The 15,212-nt window shown below is 31.3% G+C and overlaps 2 protein-coding genes across 2 annotated transcripts in view; one reads left to right on the plus strand and one right to left on the minus strand.

Annotated features, from left to right (window-relative positions):
* Window positions 1-2,558, plus strand: part of Gcn5 (Gcn5 acetyltransferase) — a 59,640-nt gene extending 57,082 nt beyond the window's left edge. The window contains exon 16 of the transcript XR_012755824.1: window positions 2,354-2,558. The gene's annotated coding sequence lies outside the window, so the exon portion shown is untranslated. The remainder of the gene's footprint in view (window positions 1-2,353) is intronic.
* LOC142321285 (atrial natriuretic peptide receptor 1) overlaps window positions 115-15,212 on the minus strand; it is a 251,566-nt gene continuing 236,468 nt past the window's right edge. Inside the window, exons 17-23 of the mRNA XM_075359283.1 lie at window positions 15,027-15,195; window positions 14,671-14,817; window positions 12,889-13,012; window positions 10,347-10,415; window positions 9,143-9,317; window positions 2,345-2,443; window positions 115-356 (exon numbers count right to left, since the gene is read on the minus strand). Of these exons, the coding sequence (XP_075215398.1) occupies window positions 115-356; window positions 2,345-2,443; window positions 9,143-9,317; window positions 10,347-10,415; window positions 12,889-13,012; window positions 14,671-14,817; window positions 15,027-15,195 (1,025 nt within the window). The remainder of the gene's footprint in view (window positions 357-2,344; window positions 2,444-9,142; window positions 9,318-10,346; window positions 10,416-12,888; window positions 13,013-14,670; window positions 14,818-15,026; window positions 15,196-15,212) is intronic.

Below are 15,212 nucleotides of genomic sequence, written 5' to 3' on the forward strand. Positions count from 1 at the left end.
GAATGATAAGCTTGGTTTTGTTCAGTTAGGATAACATTCAGTTTTCTTTTTTTTTAAATAGAAGGTTGAAAAAATAAATATAAACGCTTACATTAATAGTTAACATTAAATTATTTATTTCATTGCAGTACCAACACTTAATTCTGGAAATATTAGCGGGTATGGGTTTGTTTCAGTAGTATCACTCACTGGTACTGGTGAAGTAGGCCTTGGATCGCTCTCTGAACAACCCAGTAACCAATATGTTATGACCTTTCCTTTTCCTTTTAATTCAACTTCACCTCGTAGTTCTATCTGAAATGTTCCAAATTTTTCTAATATTTCTCTTGTTGTATTACTTATGTGAATTCGAAGTGCTGAAACAAAATTATATTAATTTTGAATAATAATCTTTTCTTTAAAATAAATTTTTCTAAATCATAGAAATCCAAAATCCAAACTTTAGTATAAATACTAAATCACTAGAACCAACATAATTATTAATCTCCATCTGAAATAAAATTAAAAAGTTAATCATTTGTTAATTTTGATCTATAGAAATGTGGGATCTTAGATATCAAAGTTGAAACTCTAAATTACATTTCCATTATTTACCTTTTATATTATTTAAATTATCATTCACATTGTTAGAAAAATGAAGGTGTGCCTCATCATGCATGAACCATATGGACAGATCAGATTATCACTTAGAACGCCAAACCATACATTAACTGAAAATGTTTGCTATAAATCGGTCTCATGTGGGTTTTCATCCACCTATATATGGGTGTTACAAAAATTTACTATTTCATTTCTTGTGAAGCATGATTCATCAGTTACCAGAATACAATGAAGGAATTGCAATTTCATACTCATTTTTAGTTAACCATTGGCAGAATATGTTCCTTTTATTATGATCTTGCGGTAATAAGTCTTGTACCTGTGTTACATTGAACGAGTACAACTGTGCCTCATGAAGTGCCCACCATACACTTGATTGTTAAATATTTAAATGATTCCTTCTGGTGCTTGTAGTTGGCAATAATTGTACATTTATTATTGCTATAAAGAATATTATAAATTATAAAGAAATAGTAGAATGTATCAAGAGTTGTGTTGAAATAATTGCCCTGATAAGTTCTGTAGAAACCAAATTCACTGGTGCTTAGAAAACAATTTTGTTAATTCATTTTTTTTTTTTTTTTTTTTTTTTTAGCTTTATGACCTCAGACGTTGAATGTCTTCTGATTTTTATTATATATTTTTTATTCAATAAATCATTTATCTTATGGGAAATGACAAACTACATATATGAGCTCTTGATTCATTAGAGCAACTGCATGTGGAGAATATCTTTGAATGTGTCTCACACAGGAGGTTTGTCATATAGCATTGAATGTTTACCCTTAATTAGCTTAAATGAAACATTTAATAAATAGTGAATTTTAGGAGTTTCAATAAGAAATTAGAGACCCTGAGAAGTTGGATTCTGAGAAGCCACATCCTTGCAAAATTAACCTTCCAGATAACATGTAAACCAGGAAAGCTTTGATGTTTTGTCATGCAGCCTTGCTGTATAGGAACTGTACTTTCTTATTTGTTGTTTGCAAGTTATATTCTAGTTAACAATTAATTTTTTCTTAGTATGAAAATATACCTTCTAATCCACTCATCAACTTTCTGGCTATGTATAGGAACATTTAATGTATGTTACTGGGATTAGCAGTTGGCCATGTGCATGTTTCAAGCACTTATACTGGGTGATTCTGATTGCACAGCAATCTCTGGGGAAATGATTCTATATCTAAAGTTTAAGAAAAAAGTTTTAAATGAAAAGGTTCTAAAACGCTTTGTATGAGTTACAGCTAATGAAAGATTTTATCCGGATTTCTGATCCACCAGTAATATGTGGCTACACTGAATTTCACAGAGCACAAGTTATGATGCAAATTTGGTGGTCCTATAAATTTTGTGACCTGAAAAATTGAAAAAAATAGGTCCCAGAACCATATTTCGTGTAGTTGTTGAGAAAATTATTGTAAAAACCAAAAAATTGAAGTTGAAATGTAGTTGTTTAGGTTTGACACAATAACTTTTGTTAAATGGGCAATTAAGTGTTCAGTATTTTTTACTTGATTTTAAGTGTTCAAATGAAACAATATTGCAACTCTTTTCCATCTTCATCTCACATGCAACATAATTGATTAGTTGAATGTAACAAAAATGATTATGATTGTTTATCTACATAAACAGAAAAATTAATGATGTGTCTTTTTCAATACATTTATGATTTACTGAACATTGTTTATTAATGTGTCGATTTGTTATAAAGCATGAGTATATTTTTTCTTTTTTATTTACTTACGTTCACCAGATGATTCCATTCGGGATGCGGTATTCACAGTATCTCCAAATAAACAGTAATGTGGCATCTTCTGTCCTACAACTCCTGCACATACTGGTCCTGTTAAATTCAACGTTTCATGAAGAATAACAACTGATTTTTAATAACTAATTGAATAAATTTCATCCTAACATATAGGAAAGTATAATATATAAATATTCATTTAAATTGCATGACAAACGAGTACCATGAAAAATAAACACTTATTTTATTTTTTTTAAAAACATCTCTATTTTAAAAATCAATAGTGGAAAATTAAAATTAATTAAACCCTCACACTTTCAAATTTAGACCATAAAATCAAGTGTGAAGGTATAATTAATGAAAAATTAAAATCTGGACATGGTGTAGCTTAAGGAAATAATAAATTTAACTGAGAAGCTACTCAGTTACTTTTTGTGAAAATTACTGTAGGATTTCATTATTGCTAGTGATATTCCCATGTCACTACTATAATAATTACAATTTTTATACTTTTCATTTTAAAATCTTATAAAAATGATAATAAAACGTACTTTCATTATTTACCTGTAGATTACATTAGCAACAAATGAATAACTTTATTTCAACAATCAAAATAGTAAACTTCTATTTCAACAATTATGTTAGTTTAAGTTTTTAATTATGGTTTTAACTAATTTATTACATAAGAGATTTTATGAAAAATTAGTAAGTTTCAGTCAGTGTATGGGTTTATTAACAGAATTTGTAGACAGGAAACCCCAAGAGATACTCAGCTCAGGTAGTAATATGTGGTGGTAATGCTGGTTCTTTTGTACGGTAGTAAGATATGGGTTCTGAGGAAGAGAGTTTAAGAAGAGTTGAGGTCACTGAAATGAGGTTTTTATGACTGGTGAAAAGTGCGACTCTACGAGACAAACTTAGAAGTAGCCTGATAAGAGATGATTTGATAGAGGGGAAATTGCAGTTGAGAAGATTTTGCGGTATAAAGATGGAAGGAACATATAGAAAGGATAGTATATCCCCTTAGGCTCTTAAACGTAGACCAGTTGGAAGAAGAAGTTGGGCAGACTGAGAAAGAAATGGAAAGAAACTAGAACAGACAGGACTTAAGTCATAAGTGAACTAATTTACTATTAAAAATCTGTTATGAAGAAATCATTTAATGAAAGTTGCAAAAAAGAAAACAGTAAGTGATATGTATTCTAATTAATTTTATTTTTTTGCAATTATCTTATTTTTCTGATTATACCAAAGAAATGGTTTATGCAAATCAATTTTTCTTAGTAAGATCTTAGCTCTCTTAATGAAATTTGTCAAATATCAGTTGAAATTTACAGTTTTTTTTCACTGAAACATTTATTTTTGTTGATAAATTTAATATTTCTCTTTGACTGTCAAAGTGAAATCTCAAATTATTCATTTCTATTTTCCTAATGCGTACATTCAACTAGCAAACAATAAGCAACCCCTTGCCATGGCCCAATCAGATGAGGATGATATGCAAGACATGTAAACGAGTTGTCTTGTACAGACTCAGGTCGACATTCATGAGGCATGTGGTTAATTGAACCCCAGCCATCAAAGTACACCAATATCCACCATCTAATATTCAAATCCACATAAAAGTAACTAACTTTTTCTAATATTTGAACCTCAGAGCATTTAACTTTGAAAATCAGCTGTTAAACAACTGATTTGTGATGATGAGTTAACTAGACCAGGTCATTTTAAATCTCAAATTAACTGAATATTTTTGACTCATTCTTTATTTATTATTCTCTTCTAATAACGTTGAAGAGAACAAATATTTTTTTTTTATAATATTAATTTACAGAGTTGATCAATTTGAAATTCTGCAGATTTTTTTCAAGACCTGCAGCTCAGGTAATGAAGTATGGATTCATGCAACAGCGATTTCGTGTTAATTTGATATTAAATATACTTCACAAATAAAATTAAAAACATTTACTAAATATACTTCAATCCATTTTGTTATTTATCTCCCAAATTTTAATTTACACAATATTTTTTGCCATCAAATTAAACTAACTTTTAATACATATTTTTTTTCTTATTCCTTTAATTTTATCTAATTCATCAAAAATTTAATTCAGGTTCATTACCCTGCTCTAAGAGATCATCAAAACAGAAAAATATTTTAAAATATTAAATTGAAAAAACTCTGTTACAGTAAGTGAATCAGAAGGGCAGATTTCTGGTTTTGGTTAAGAAAGAAAGTGTGTTGAAGTATTCTAATGATTTTTGAATATAGTGCTTTCTATGTTATTTTTTTATTTCATCTTATGTTCAAATCAATTGAAACTTCAAAACTGATTTTTGGACACCAACCCCTTTCTTTCAAACCAGATCACATTTTGGATTATTGCAAAACTGAAGTACTATAGTGAAAATTACTTTTTTATGTAAGTCTTTTTTTTTTGCAGACTTTTCAAAGAAAATTTCAGCATTATATTTGATTACTTGGTTGGGGGGGGGGAATAAAGGAACTCTTCTCCATTATCTGTCACCACTGAATTAAATCATATACTTAAACTGATGCTTTCATGAAAACTACTTCATTTAAGTATAGATCAAATATGTGAGATTGCAGCACGTACAGTCTTACTGAAATTACATTTTACCAAACCTTTTCTAAAATATTTACTACTTTTTTTTTGTTTTAAATACAAAATAAAGAGTGTTCAACATAAAAGAGGCCTTATCACTCTGTAGTTTATGCTAAATGCATATTTTTGCTAAAATGCATATATGATGTGAGATGAGTAAAATAATGTGTTAGATGTTGGTACACCTCAAGCTGAAGTGAAGAGGACTGTTTATTACCTGCACATTTGAGTATTCTTTGCAAAGCATTGATTTTTGAACAAGGTTGCGTAATCATGTGTTATTTGTTAAATTGCAGTTAACTGTTGAAGAATATATATTTGTAATGGAAACTTATTTAGAGATGGAATTTCTGTTGTGTGTCGGTAAAGGTTCAGGGAGAAATTTGAAAAGAAAGTACCAGTGAAAGGTGTTATTCAATAGTTCGTTAAAAAAATTTGTGAAACATAGTTGGTGTTAGATCAGAAACGTGCCTGACAAAGGTCAGTTTTAATGTTGCATGCTTTACAGGACATTAAAATGACAGTTAAAAGATCTCCTCATAAAGCTTTGTGAAGACTAAGCCAGGAAAAGAACATTTCACTAGGTTCAGCCCACACTACAGTAAGGAGAGTGCTGAATGTTATCCATATTTAATGCAGGTTTTCCATGAGCTAACTAATGCTGATAATGCTAAAACTGTTCATTGTTGTCAATGGTTCAAGAACTTCATTAGAGGTAACATTGACATTTTAGATTATGTTCTTCACAGAAGAAGTGTGGTTCTCACCTTGGTGTTTATGTTAATAGTCAGAACTACCGGACCTTTTTTTTTACCTACTCCCCCAGGTCGGACATACAGTTAAGTAAAACTCAGCCCAGAGGAGTGTCCTTTACTCTAAGGGGCCTCCCCATCTACCGGCAGTAAGTCTGGCATGCCAGCTCAGCCCCCCTGGTTGGATCTTTTCATTCTTTATTGACCACTCTAATGGGGGTACTCCATTACTGGATTCCCCCACCAGTATCGGGTTTTTTAGTTTGTATCCCCTAACCTAGTCTCTCTTGGAGTCCTCAATCGATCATCAGAACCAGCACACCTCGGCATGCCAGCTCTCCCGATTGGGGCTGTCCACCCAACCCTCTTCTTCTACCTTCCGTATCTTTGCATCGAAGCACCTCCCTCGAGTATTCCTCCAGCTAGTCTGCGACATCAGCATATATGGGACTATATCCTTCGGCTCCAGATTTGCAATACCAGCCCGACTACGTTGTTCAATCCATTCCTCACACTTTAAGAAGGTGTTCTCAACTGAGTCCCATTCACCACAATACATACAGTCAGGTGACTCCCTCCTCCCAAATTCCATATAAATACACTTCAAAATTACCATGACCAGATAACATTTGCATTAAGTAAAAACTTGTCTCACCAAACCTATTATACCATACACTTAAATCAGGAATTAATCTCTTCTTCCATCCAGCCTTGACACCCAAGTCCCATCTGTTTTGCCATACTCTTAGTGTTTCATTTCTAACTTCAGCCTTCATACTTATGGGCACGCTCAAGAACCAAAAAGGTCTGTGGAGGAAGTCCTGGCCAGTATATATACTGCATCATAAGAAGCTGTCCAATATGCTGCCACCACACCTAACAAGGCTCTTTGATGAATTCTCTCTTAGTCTGACTCAGTTCCTCTGTATACCAACTGCATCCTTCCAAACAGGCACGACATATAACATAATGGAAGAAACCGCCGACATAATGGCTCAACGTTTAAGACGACTGCGTTTAGAACTACCGGACTTGGGGTACTGAAAACCCACATATTTTCTTTCAATCTCCCCTATTCCAAAAAAAAGGTATGCAGTTTCAAGGCGATGAATAATAAAACCCTTGTTTTTTAAAAAAGCTATGGATGTTGCAATCTACCAAAAAATCAGATCATAGCCTTACTGCATGAGCATGAGTTTGAATGCAACAGGACAGCCTCATTTACCATACAGCTCACTCTACTATGGAGATGCTACAGTATTTTTTTGGTGGAAGAATCATTTCTGAAGAATTATGTCCACCAAGTCCCCTGATCTGACTAGTCCAGACTTCTTTCTGTGGGTTAAAAGAAATTGTTTATAGGAGCAATCCATACACCTTGCAAACATTACCAAAGCCAATCAGGAAATAAAAGAGTACAGCTAAGAATAGTAACCAGGAACATTATCAAAGATATTGACAAGTGCATAGAAGTGGAGGACATAATTTTCAACACTTTCTGTAAATTATTATGTGCCAATAAACTATTATTTATAAACTAAATTAAGTGATTGTGCCTCTTTTAAATTGAACTCTTGTATTAAGCTAGATGTTCTGCGTATTTTGTTAGTATTATTGATGTAATTTTAAAAATAATTTCTATAACAATGCATTTTAAAATAATTAGTTATAACTGATTACTTAAATAGAGCTGTAGTTTTCATACAAACATTAGCTTAAGTGCACGATTTATTTCACTAATGTCATAATGGAGAAGATCCAAATAAAAACTCAGTCGTTTTAAGCTGTAACTCTGGGTCCTGAAAACCGATTCACTTGAAAACTAATAGGGCTGTATTCCCAATAGGTTTACATCACCCCACTAAGTTTTGTCAGAATCAGTTAAGATTTGTGTCCAACAGACTGAACGGAAAAATCTTATATATACACGACCGGGTGCAGTAGTGATTTCCATATTCTTTGGAAATTTCTTGGCCTGACAAAAAAAAAAGATTTTTCAAAAATTTTATTTTTCAATATATTCACTGCATTGTAGACCAGTGGCTTTCCAACTTTTTAATACCCTCAGTATAATGTGATTTGCCCAACTCTGCAAAATAAGCTGGTGTCTCAAAGAGAATTTTCATCCAGTGAGCCATTTCTTCAGGTTTGGTAAGAGGAAGTAATCATCGAAAGCCAATCCAGCAAATATTGTAGATGTGGAAGTGCTTTGAAGTGTAGGTCATGGACTTTTACAGTATCGACCTGAAACGTGTGTGCAGTTGCATTATCATGGTGAAGAACACTGTTTATTTTTGTCAGATGATAAAGACATTTAGCCTGAATAGCACCTTAATTCAGTCCAGCAGTGAAGTATAATACTCTCCAGTGATGTCCTCCATTTTTTCAGATAGTCTCCAAGCATCATAGCAGAAGAATCTTAAAAAATCATAGCAATAACTTTTCCTGTAGAGGGAACCAATTTTGCTTTATTTGGGACACTTCATCTGTTTTTACCACTGTTTGGTCTGTGATGTGCAATGGTGAATCCATGTTTCACCCACTGTTACAAAAAAATCAAATAAACTGTGAAATCGCGTTTAAATAAATCTAAAGACCCTTGTGAAGTGTTCAGGTGAATATATTTTTGGTCAACTATCAAACATGGCAGTCATTGAGCAGAGAGGTTTTTCATACCTAAAACATTGTACTAAATGTAGAGGATATGGTCTACAAACCTAGAGATGTTTGTTATGTCAGAAAGCTCACATACTTTTAGTCAGCAATCATCTTATATGGTATTGTTGATTTTATGACTATTTCATCAGTGATAGCAGTTTTTGGGCTTCCCGAGCATTCTTCATCTTGAATAGAGGTATGACCATGTTTAAATTCATCAGTCCACTTTTTATCATTGAAAACAAAAGGGAGAAAATAGAAAATTTCAATGAAAAACCCTTTTCATTGAATAGGGTTAGACAAGTCTAACCTCTTTTTGTATTAAAACAAAGTACTTTGACAACAACCTGTTCAAACAAGTTGGTTGCTACAAACAAACTAAACATATCTGTAATTAGCTTGCCATCTAGAGGATGGTAATTGTTAAATATCAGTTATTTGTGCCATCTCTTGTCAGACCAAGAACTTTCTGATTGCCTCTGTAAATAATTTGCATCTACAATAAATTTTTTGCCTTTTAGTTACTGCTATAATTAGTGTTATCTCTAAATAACACTAACTCTTAATAAATTTACATATAATGGATGCTTATACAACTGCATAAATATAAACATTTCTTGTCTAGGCTTCTTGGGCCTGTCATGCTACTCTGTTATTTAGTTATTCTTCTCTGTTTGTTGTTAGATTGCATAAGCACTGTAATGTGGTGGGTAAAAAAAAAACATGTTAGTTAAATGACAAATATTAATCAAAATTACCTGAATGTATTCCAATTCGGACTTTCAACTGAGCATCAGGACGGTGTTGTATACTAAAAGAATGCACTGCATCAAGGATTGCTAATGCCATTAAAGAAATTTCTCTTGCATGATTGTCACCATTTCTTTCTGGTAAACCAGATACTACCATGTATGCGTCTCCAATTGTTTCTACCTATTAAAATGATATTTGTTCAATATGTATTTACTTCAGTATCTAAGTACCAAACATTAAGATTTACTGGCCACATGTGAAAAGAAAATAAGTGACTCAAATAAATATTAACTTGTTATAAAAAAAATCAGAAGATATCAAAAGATTGACTGAAGGAGTAAAAGTTAGAGCTTAGCAATTGCAGTTTTTCCATTTTTTACTCTTTTCATGAGTTTTTATTCATAAACACTTCTACTTACACATAAAGATGTTAGATTTTTATTGGTAACTTAATGTTGAAAAATGTGATTGTAGATGCTGTGATAGCTACTCAAGCTCTGTCATAACAGCTTAAAATGTTTACAGAGACATTCTCTAATTAATTATAAGTTCATCTTGTTATTAGTTGACTGCTGAAAAATAACCTGTTTTCTAAAAGAGTGGAAATTAATCTATTAATCAATTTATTTGAGGTATGTTTATTGCTTATTATCTAAATAGAAGCACCTTTTTTTACAAATATTAATGTTATAAATACATAAGCTCCATGCAGAAACAAGGTAACTTGTAGAAGTGTTTTTTTTTTTAAAAAAAAAAGGTAACGTAATAGATAGAATAAAAATTAAGTTTCACAGATATTCATGATCTGTAATTTGAGTAATTCTCTTATCAGTTGTAATCAGATTTTATTTTGTTTTACATTGATCATTATTATCCCATACAGTAGAACATTACTCTTACTGCTAAGTTCATTTTGTAATGCAAAATAGAAGTAATGAAATGAATAACCACAATACTTCATAGTTAGTATTTTTGATACTAAAAATACTTTTGATATTATTGAGTGAATTTCATCTGCAGTGAGTTATGATAATAAATTACCATGGTCACACAAGCTGCTGTGCTATAAGGGCTTCTCTTTGCCATAATCATTAACATACATTAGTGAAATTTCCCTTACCTCATCACAAAAGTTATAATTTTTTTTTGCTCAAATTATTAAATGTATTGTGTATGTATAAAAATATTATTGCAAAGCAAAACACTTACCTTATAAACATCATAAAATCCTATCACTCTATCAAAGGTACTATACAAATCATTGAGCAAATCCACTACCTGTAAAAGAAAAAATGTACATTTAAATCTCTCATAATTTTTTCCCGTAGTTTTTAAAGACAGCATCAAAACAACATGACTGTAAATCAGTTTTTTTTTTTTTTTTTACTTTTTCATGATATTAGCCAGTATTTTGTGCCAGTGAATATATTAAAAGATTTTCTAAAGTTGTTAAATCTCATCACAAATACTTTAATAAAACATTGTTAATAATTAGTTATGAAATTGATTTAGCACTATCTATTTCTGAGAACTGATATTTTGGATGTTCAAGCTGGGGCCAATTTGTTGACTAATTTTGACAACATTTGAAATTCGCAGTAGGAATTAATATGTACCAATTTAAAAACTACGTAATTAATAATGGATGGTTATTATTTTTTTCACCAATAGCAATTTTTGACTAGTTTTAGTTATTTTGAAAGATTTTAAAATTATTTTTTAATTTAAACAAAAAAGAATATAAATGTAATTATTTTTGCTTCTTTTTATATCAACATATTTCCATCTATACATACGTAGAATTCATTAGTAATCATCCTAGTCTAGCCTTAAGTATTCATGTGACTAAATTAGGCTTGTAGTGATAGAAGATTTCTCTACATAGCTAACATTTTGGCATTAGTAAAAAACAATGTTGAATTAGAATTTGGTCAGTTTATTTTTAAAAAATAATACTTTATACTCCTTAATAAAATGAATAAGAAAAGTCTTTTATTAGGAAGCCTTCATGACCCATAAAAAGTCATGACCTTCCTTTGGAAAACATTTATTAACATAGTTTTTACTTGTTTAGTCAAATTGCTCATTATTATTGAAACAAAATTCTCTACAATAATTACTTCTCAAATAGATTTCATCAAATTTTATTTATTTTCTTTAAGTGGGGTCAAATTAGGATATAGTCATAAAAAGATAAAGAATTAAAATACTAATTTCTGTTACTTTTAGAGACTTAGTACTTTTGTTACATTTTAAGACTCATTAATCTTAATGAGTCTACTTCTTGACAGAATTACTATATATATAGTAATTCTGTCAAGAATTTTGCATAACATGTATAATGAAGATTTGTTAAAAATCTATCAGTTTAAGTTACAATGTAATATTTAAATATGTTATTTTCTCACTGAAGAAAATTATGTAAAGCTAACTTTTTAAATAACAAACCAAGTCAAATTTGTGGGTGTGTTAAAGTAGTCATGAATTACACTTCTAAAAACAGATAGTGCGCCTGGTTTAAAGTGACAGATAATATTAATAAGTCAGTGTGTACAACTTGCAACGTAAAAAAAAAACATTAAAGACTGCATAGTCATCAGACACAATAATTTGCATCTGCAAATCAAAACATCGCTACCAAATACATATTTCACAAATACATGCAATAGGACCATGCCTTAACAAAGTTAAACATAATAAATGTACATACAACATTGATATACTAAAGAAGAGTGACAATTAAGACCCTACTGACTCTTTAACCTGTCACCGAATGGCTTTGCTGGCACCTGGAACTTACTAACCTTATGGTAGCCCTGAAAAAAGCCGTTTTTGTTGTCAATTGGCTTCAACAGCTCATTGTAATTACTAACCTTATGGTAGCCCTGAGAAGGGCTGCTGTCATCGAATGGCTTTGACGACTTGTAATTCATAACCTTGTGGTGGCCCTGAAAAGGGCTGTTTTTTGCGTTAGCTCTTGAAAAGAGCTGGTCTCCGGCGAAGTCAGGGAGTTGTGGCTTGTCCATTGAAGTCAGACCGGGCTTCCTCTCAGTGGCAGTTGGGTCGCCATTACAGTATGGCAGTGGTGGCCCCCAGAGCCCTGGAGTGCTGGGTCGGCATCGGTCGTCCTTTGCAGGCGTGGCCGAGGCAGTTCACCCTGAGCAATCCCATGCTAGGCCAGCTTCTGCTGCTGAGTCCACCAGCCAGGGCAATTGAAGCTTGGCAAACTGGAGCGGGAAGGTAGCTAGTGTCCGCGTCCAGCAGCGGGCCAGCCAGGCCTGCTGCAGGAGGTCCCACATTGTAATGGCCAGGGAACTTCTGTCTTCTTCCATCTTCTTCTTCTTGGTATTCTCCAGATGGTGGTCTACAATGAATTGAAAATTCAAGCTCTTTTATTGGAGCCTGAGAGTGGTAGGCCTGCAGCGCCACTATGGTGGAAGAACTGTGCAGCAGTAGTGATGCTGTATCAGCGCGTACGTATACTGTGCACCAGCTCACATCTGAGTTGCTACCATGTTTGTCCGCTGATATTAAATTAGGCATAAATATGGTAACAAACTATATTGCATCCTAAATGTTTTTATGTAACCCAAATAAACCTCCAGAAATAATCAAACAATATGAGGATGAAAATTTTAATTAAATATTTAAATTTTTGAAAAATAGAATAAATAACATTCTAAACTTATGTTACTGAACAAAAAAAAAGATTGGTATTGCTTTTTAGATAATTAATAAAAGTTATACTTACTTGCATGGGTGTGCTGTTTGCACACAATGCTGTAAATCCGACAATATCACTAAAATATACAGTGACACACTCAAATTGTTCTGGTTGAACCATTTCACCAGCCATCAACTGCTGTGCAACTGGCCTGCAAAGTTATATTAAGCAAATTTAAAAAGCAAGAAAAAAAAATATATTTTGGTATCTGTAAGAATCAAGCAGAGAACAGTTGGAAACTACAGCAGTATTTTTTTTTAAGAAATAATTTTTTCATTCCTTTTTTTATTAAGTGAAAAATGATGCCATACTCTTGGGTAAAATTTTCCTACATTTGACTTTAGTAAATAATAATACAAAAGTATGTAATTTCTTTGTACATATATAGGAATTAACGAAGAGCCTAATTAACAAAAGCAGGCATTGAGAATATTGATTATGAATTGGAAGATACTATTACAATAAGCTTTCACATTTAAAGATTAACAGATTAGCTTAGAATAAAAAGGAATAAATAATGGAATGGGAATTATTTATTTATTTTTAGTAAAGTCTGGCATTTGTTCATTAGTTATACCTTTGGCATTTGTTCTTGTTATCTATCTCATTACTAGAGTAACAAGAATAAAATTTTTACATGTGCATATTAAAACAAACTTTAAGAAAACTGAATCTGTTTAAAACCAATTTTATTGTGAAGCATAACAAAATATTAAAATACTTTTTTTCTTAATGATGGACATATACATAATTTTTACAAATATTGTAGAGTATATGTTTTACTCAACAGATTATTAGATTTTGTGAAAATTTACTCTTAAATACTGTTCTCCATAATAGTTATAAACAACTGTTACAGAGAATCATAAGTAATTTCAAAGTTACTATAAGCAAGTCTAGTTGGTAAAAAATATTTTTAATTATGTAGGATAATCTGATAATATACTTAAATTATTAGTATTTTGGTCTGTGTATGGATATAATGAATTTTGCAATTTTTGAGGTTAGGATATTACTATTATTACAATTAATATTCTATGTTTAAATACCTGAAGCTTCTTTCAAAAAAAGCAGTATTGATTTCAGCTGTATGTTTTAACATATACAAAATATTTTTGTACCCAATCCCAGAATGTCATTATTAAAAGGAAACACAAATATCTATGATATTGCCAAAGATAACATATAACAAACACATTTTAGAGTATTTTTATGTTTAATATGAGTTTTTTCTGACTTTTCTTTTAATTGGTTGCAAAGTTTTTAACAAATTAATTTTTTAATACCTAATAAAAACATTGAGTTTTTCTACTCCTGCACTCTATTTTTTGTTCTTATAGTTATGATGATCATCAAATGCAGATTTTAATTGGCTTGAACTTTTACGATCATTTGGCCCTTAATAAATTTCAACTTCATTCAATGACACTATATCCAACATTGTTTAAATTTTATTAAAATCTATGAGTGTTGATGGTATTATTCAGTTTATTAAATGAGGAGTTCAATAACTAACATTCAAAGTAGAAATAACATTTTTACTTTCAATCTCTGGAATGCTACTACCTGAGATTTTCCAGGTATTCTAGATCCATAATTTGTAGGAGATTCAGTTTCCTGTCTTACCTAGGATCTCAATTATGTAATATTGTATTTTAAATTGATTGTTTGTAATTGAACTGTGAAAGTTTAAAATGTACAATTATAAACATTGTTGGATTGTATGTTTTTATATTAGTTAAAACTTCAAGAGAGTATATTTTTTGAACTGAGAGTGTAAACTATATTAAACTGTGTTGTATGTCATACCTTGGTAGAACTTGGTAGAGTAATTCTTCTGATCTTCTTTTCTCCAAACTTAGTTGCTCTGTTTTTTGTTCAACTAAAGCTTCTAGATTATTCGCATATTGTTCCATTCGTCGTAATAAATCATCCATCAAGTTCTCACAGTAGCCCCTAAGAAAAATACAAAAATATTCCATTATTTTATAGTTATATTTACCAGGTTTTCTCTCTGTTATGTCCCTGTTGCAGTATATTAGACTATTAGAATTTAATGTTTTTAAAGTATTAATTATATCTACATTCTACATTTTTACTATTTTTAAATGTTATTGCAGTTTACTGGAAGTTTAATAACTTCTATAAATTATTTCAATACTCACTTCATTATGCGGTGTATAATTCCTCTAATTACTTCAAAAGAAGGTCTTTCTTCAGGACTATCTGTCCAGCACCTTTCCATAAGATCAAGTAGGTCATCTGGACAGTCTCTACCACTAATATCTGGCCTGAATGGTGGGTTCTCTTTAGCTTGTACTCGTTCTACAATTTCTGTTAACAAGATGTTA

The sequence above is a fragment of the Lycorma delicatula genome, chromosome 3 (assembly GCF_047948215.1).
Source record: "Lycorma delicatula isolate Av1 chromosome 3, ASM4794821v1, whole genome shotgun sequence".
Classification (NCBI taxonomy): Eukaryota; Metazoa; Arthropoda; class Insecta; order Hemiptera; family Fulgoridae; genus Lycorma; species Lycorma delicatula.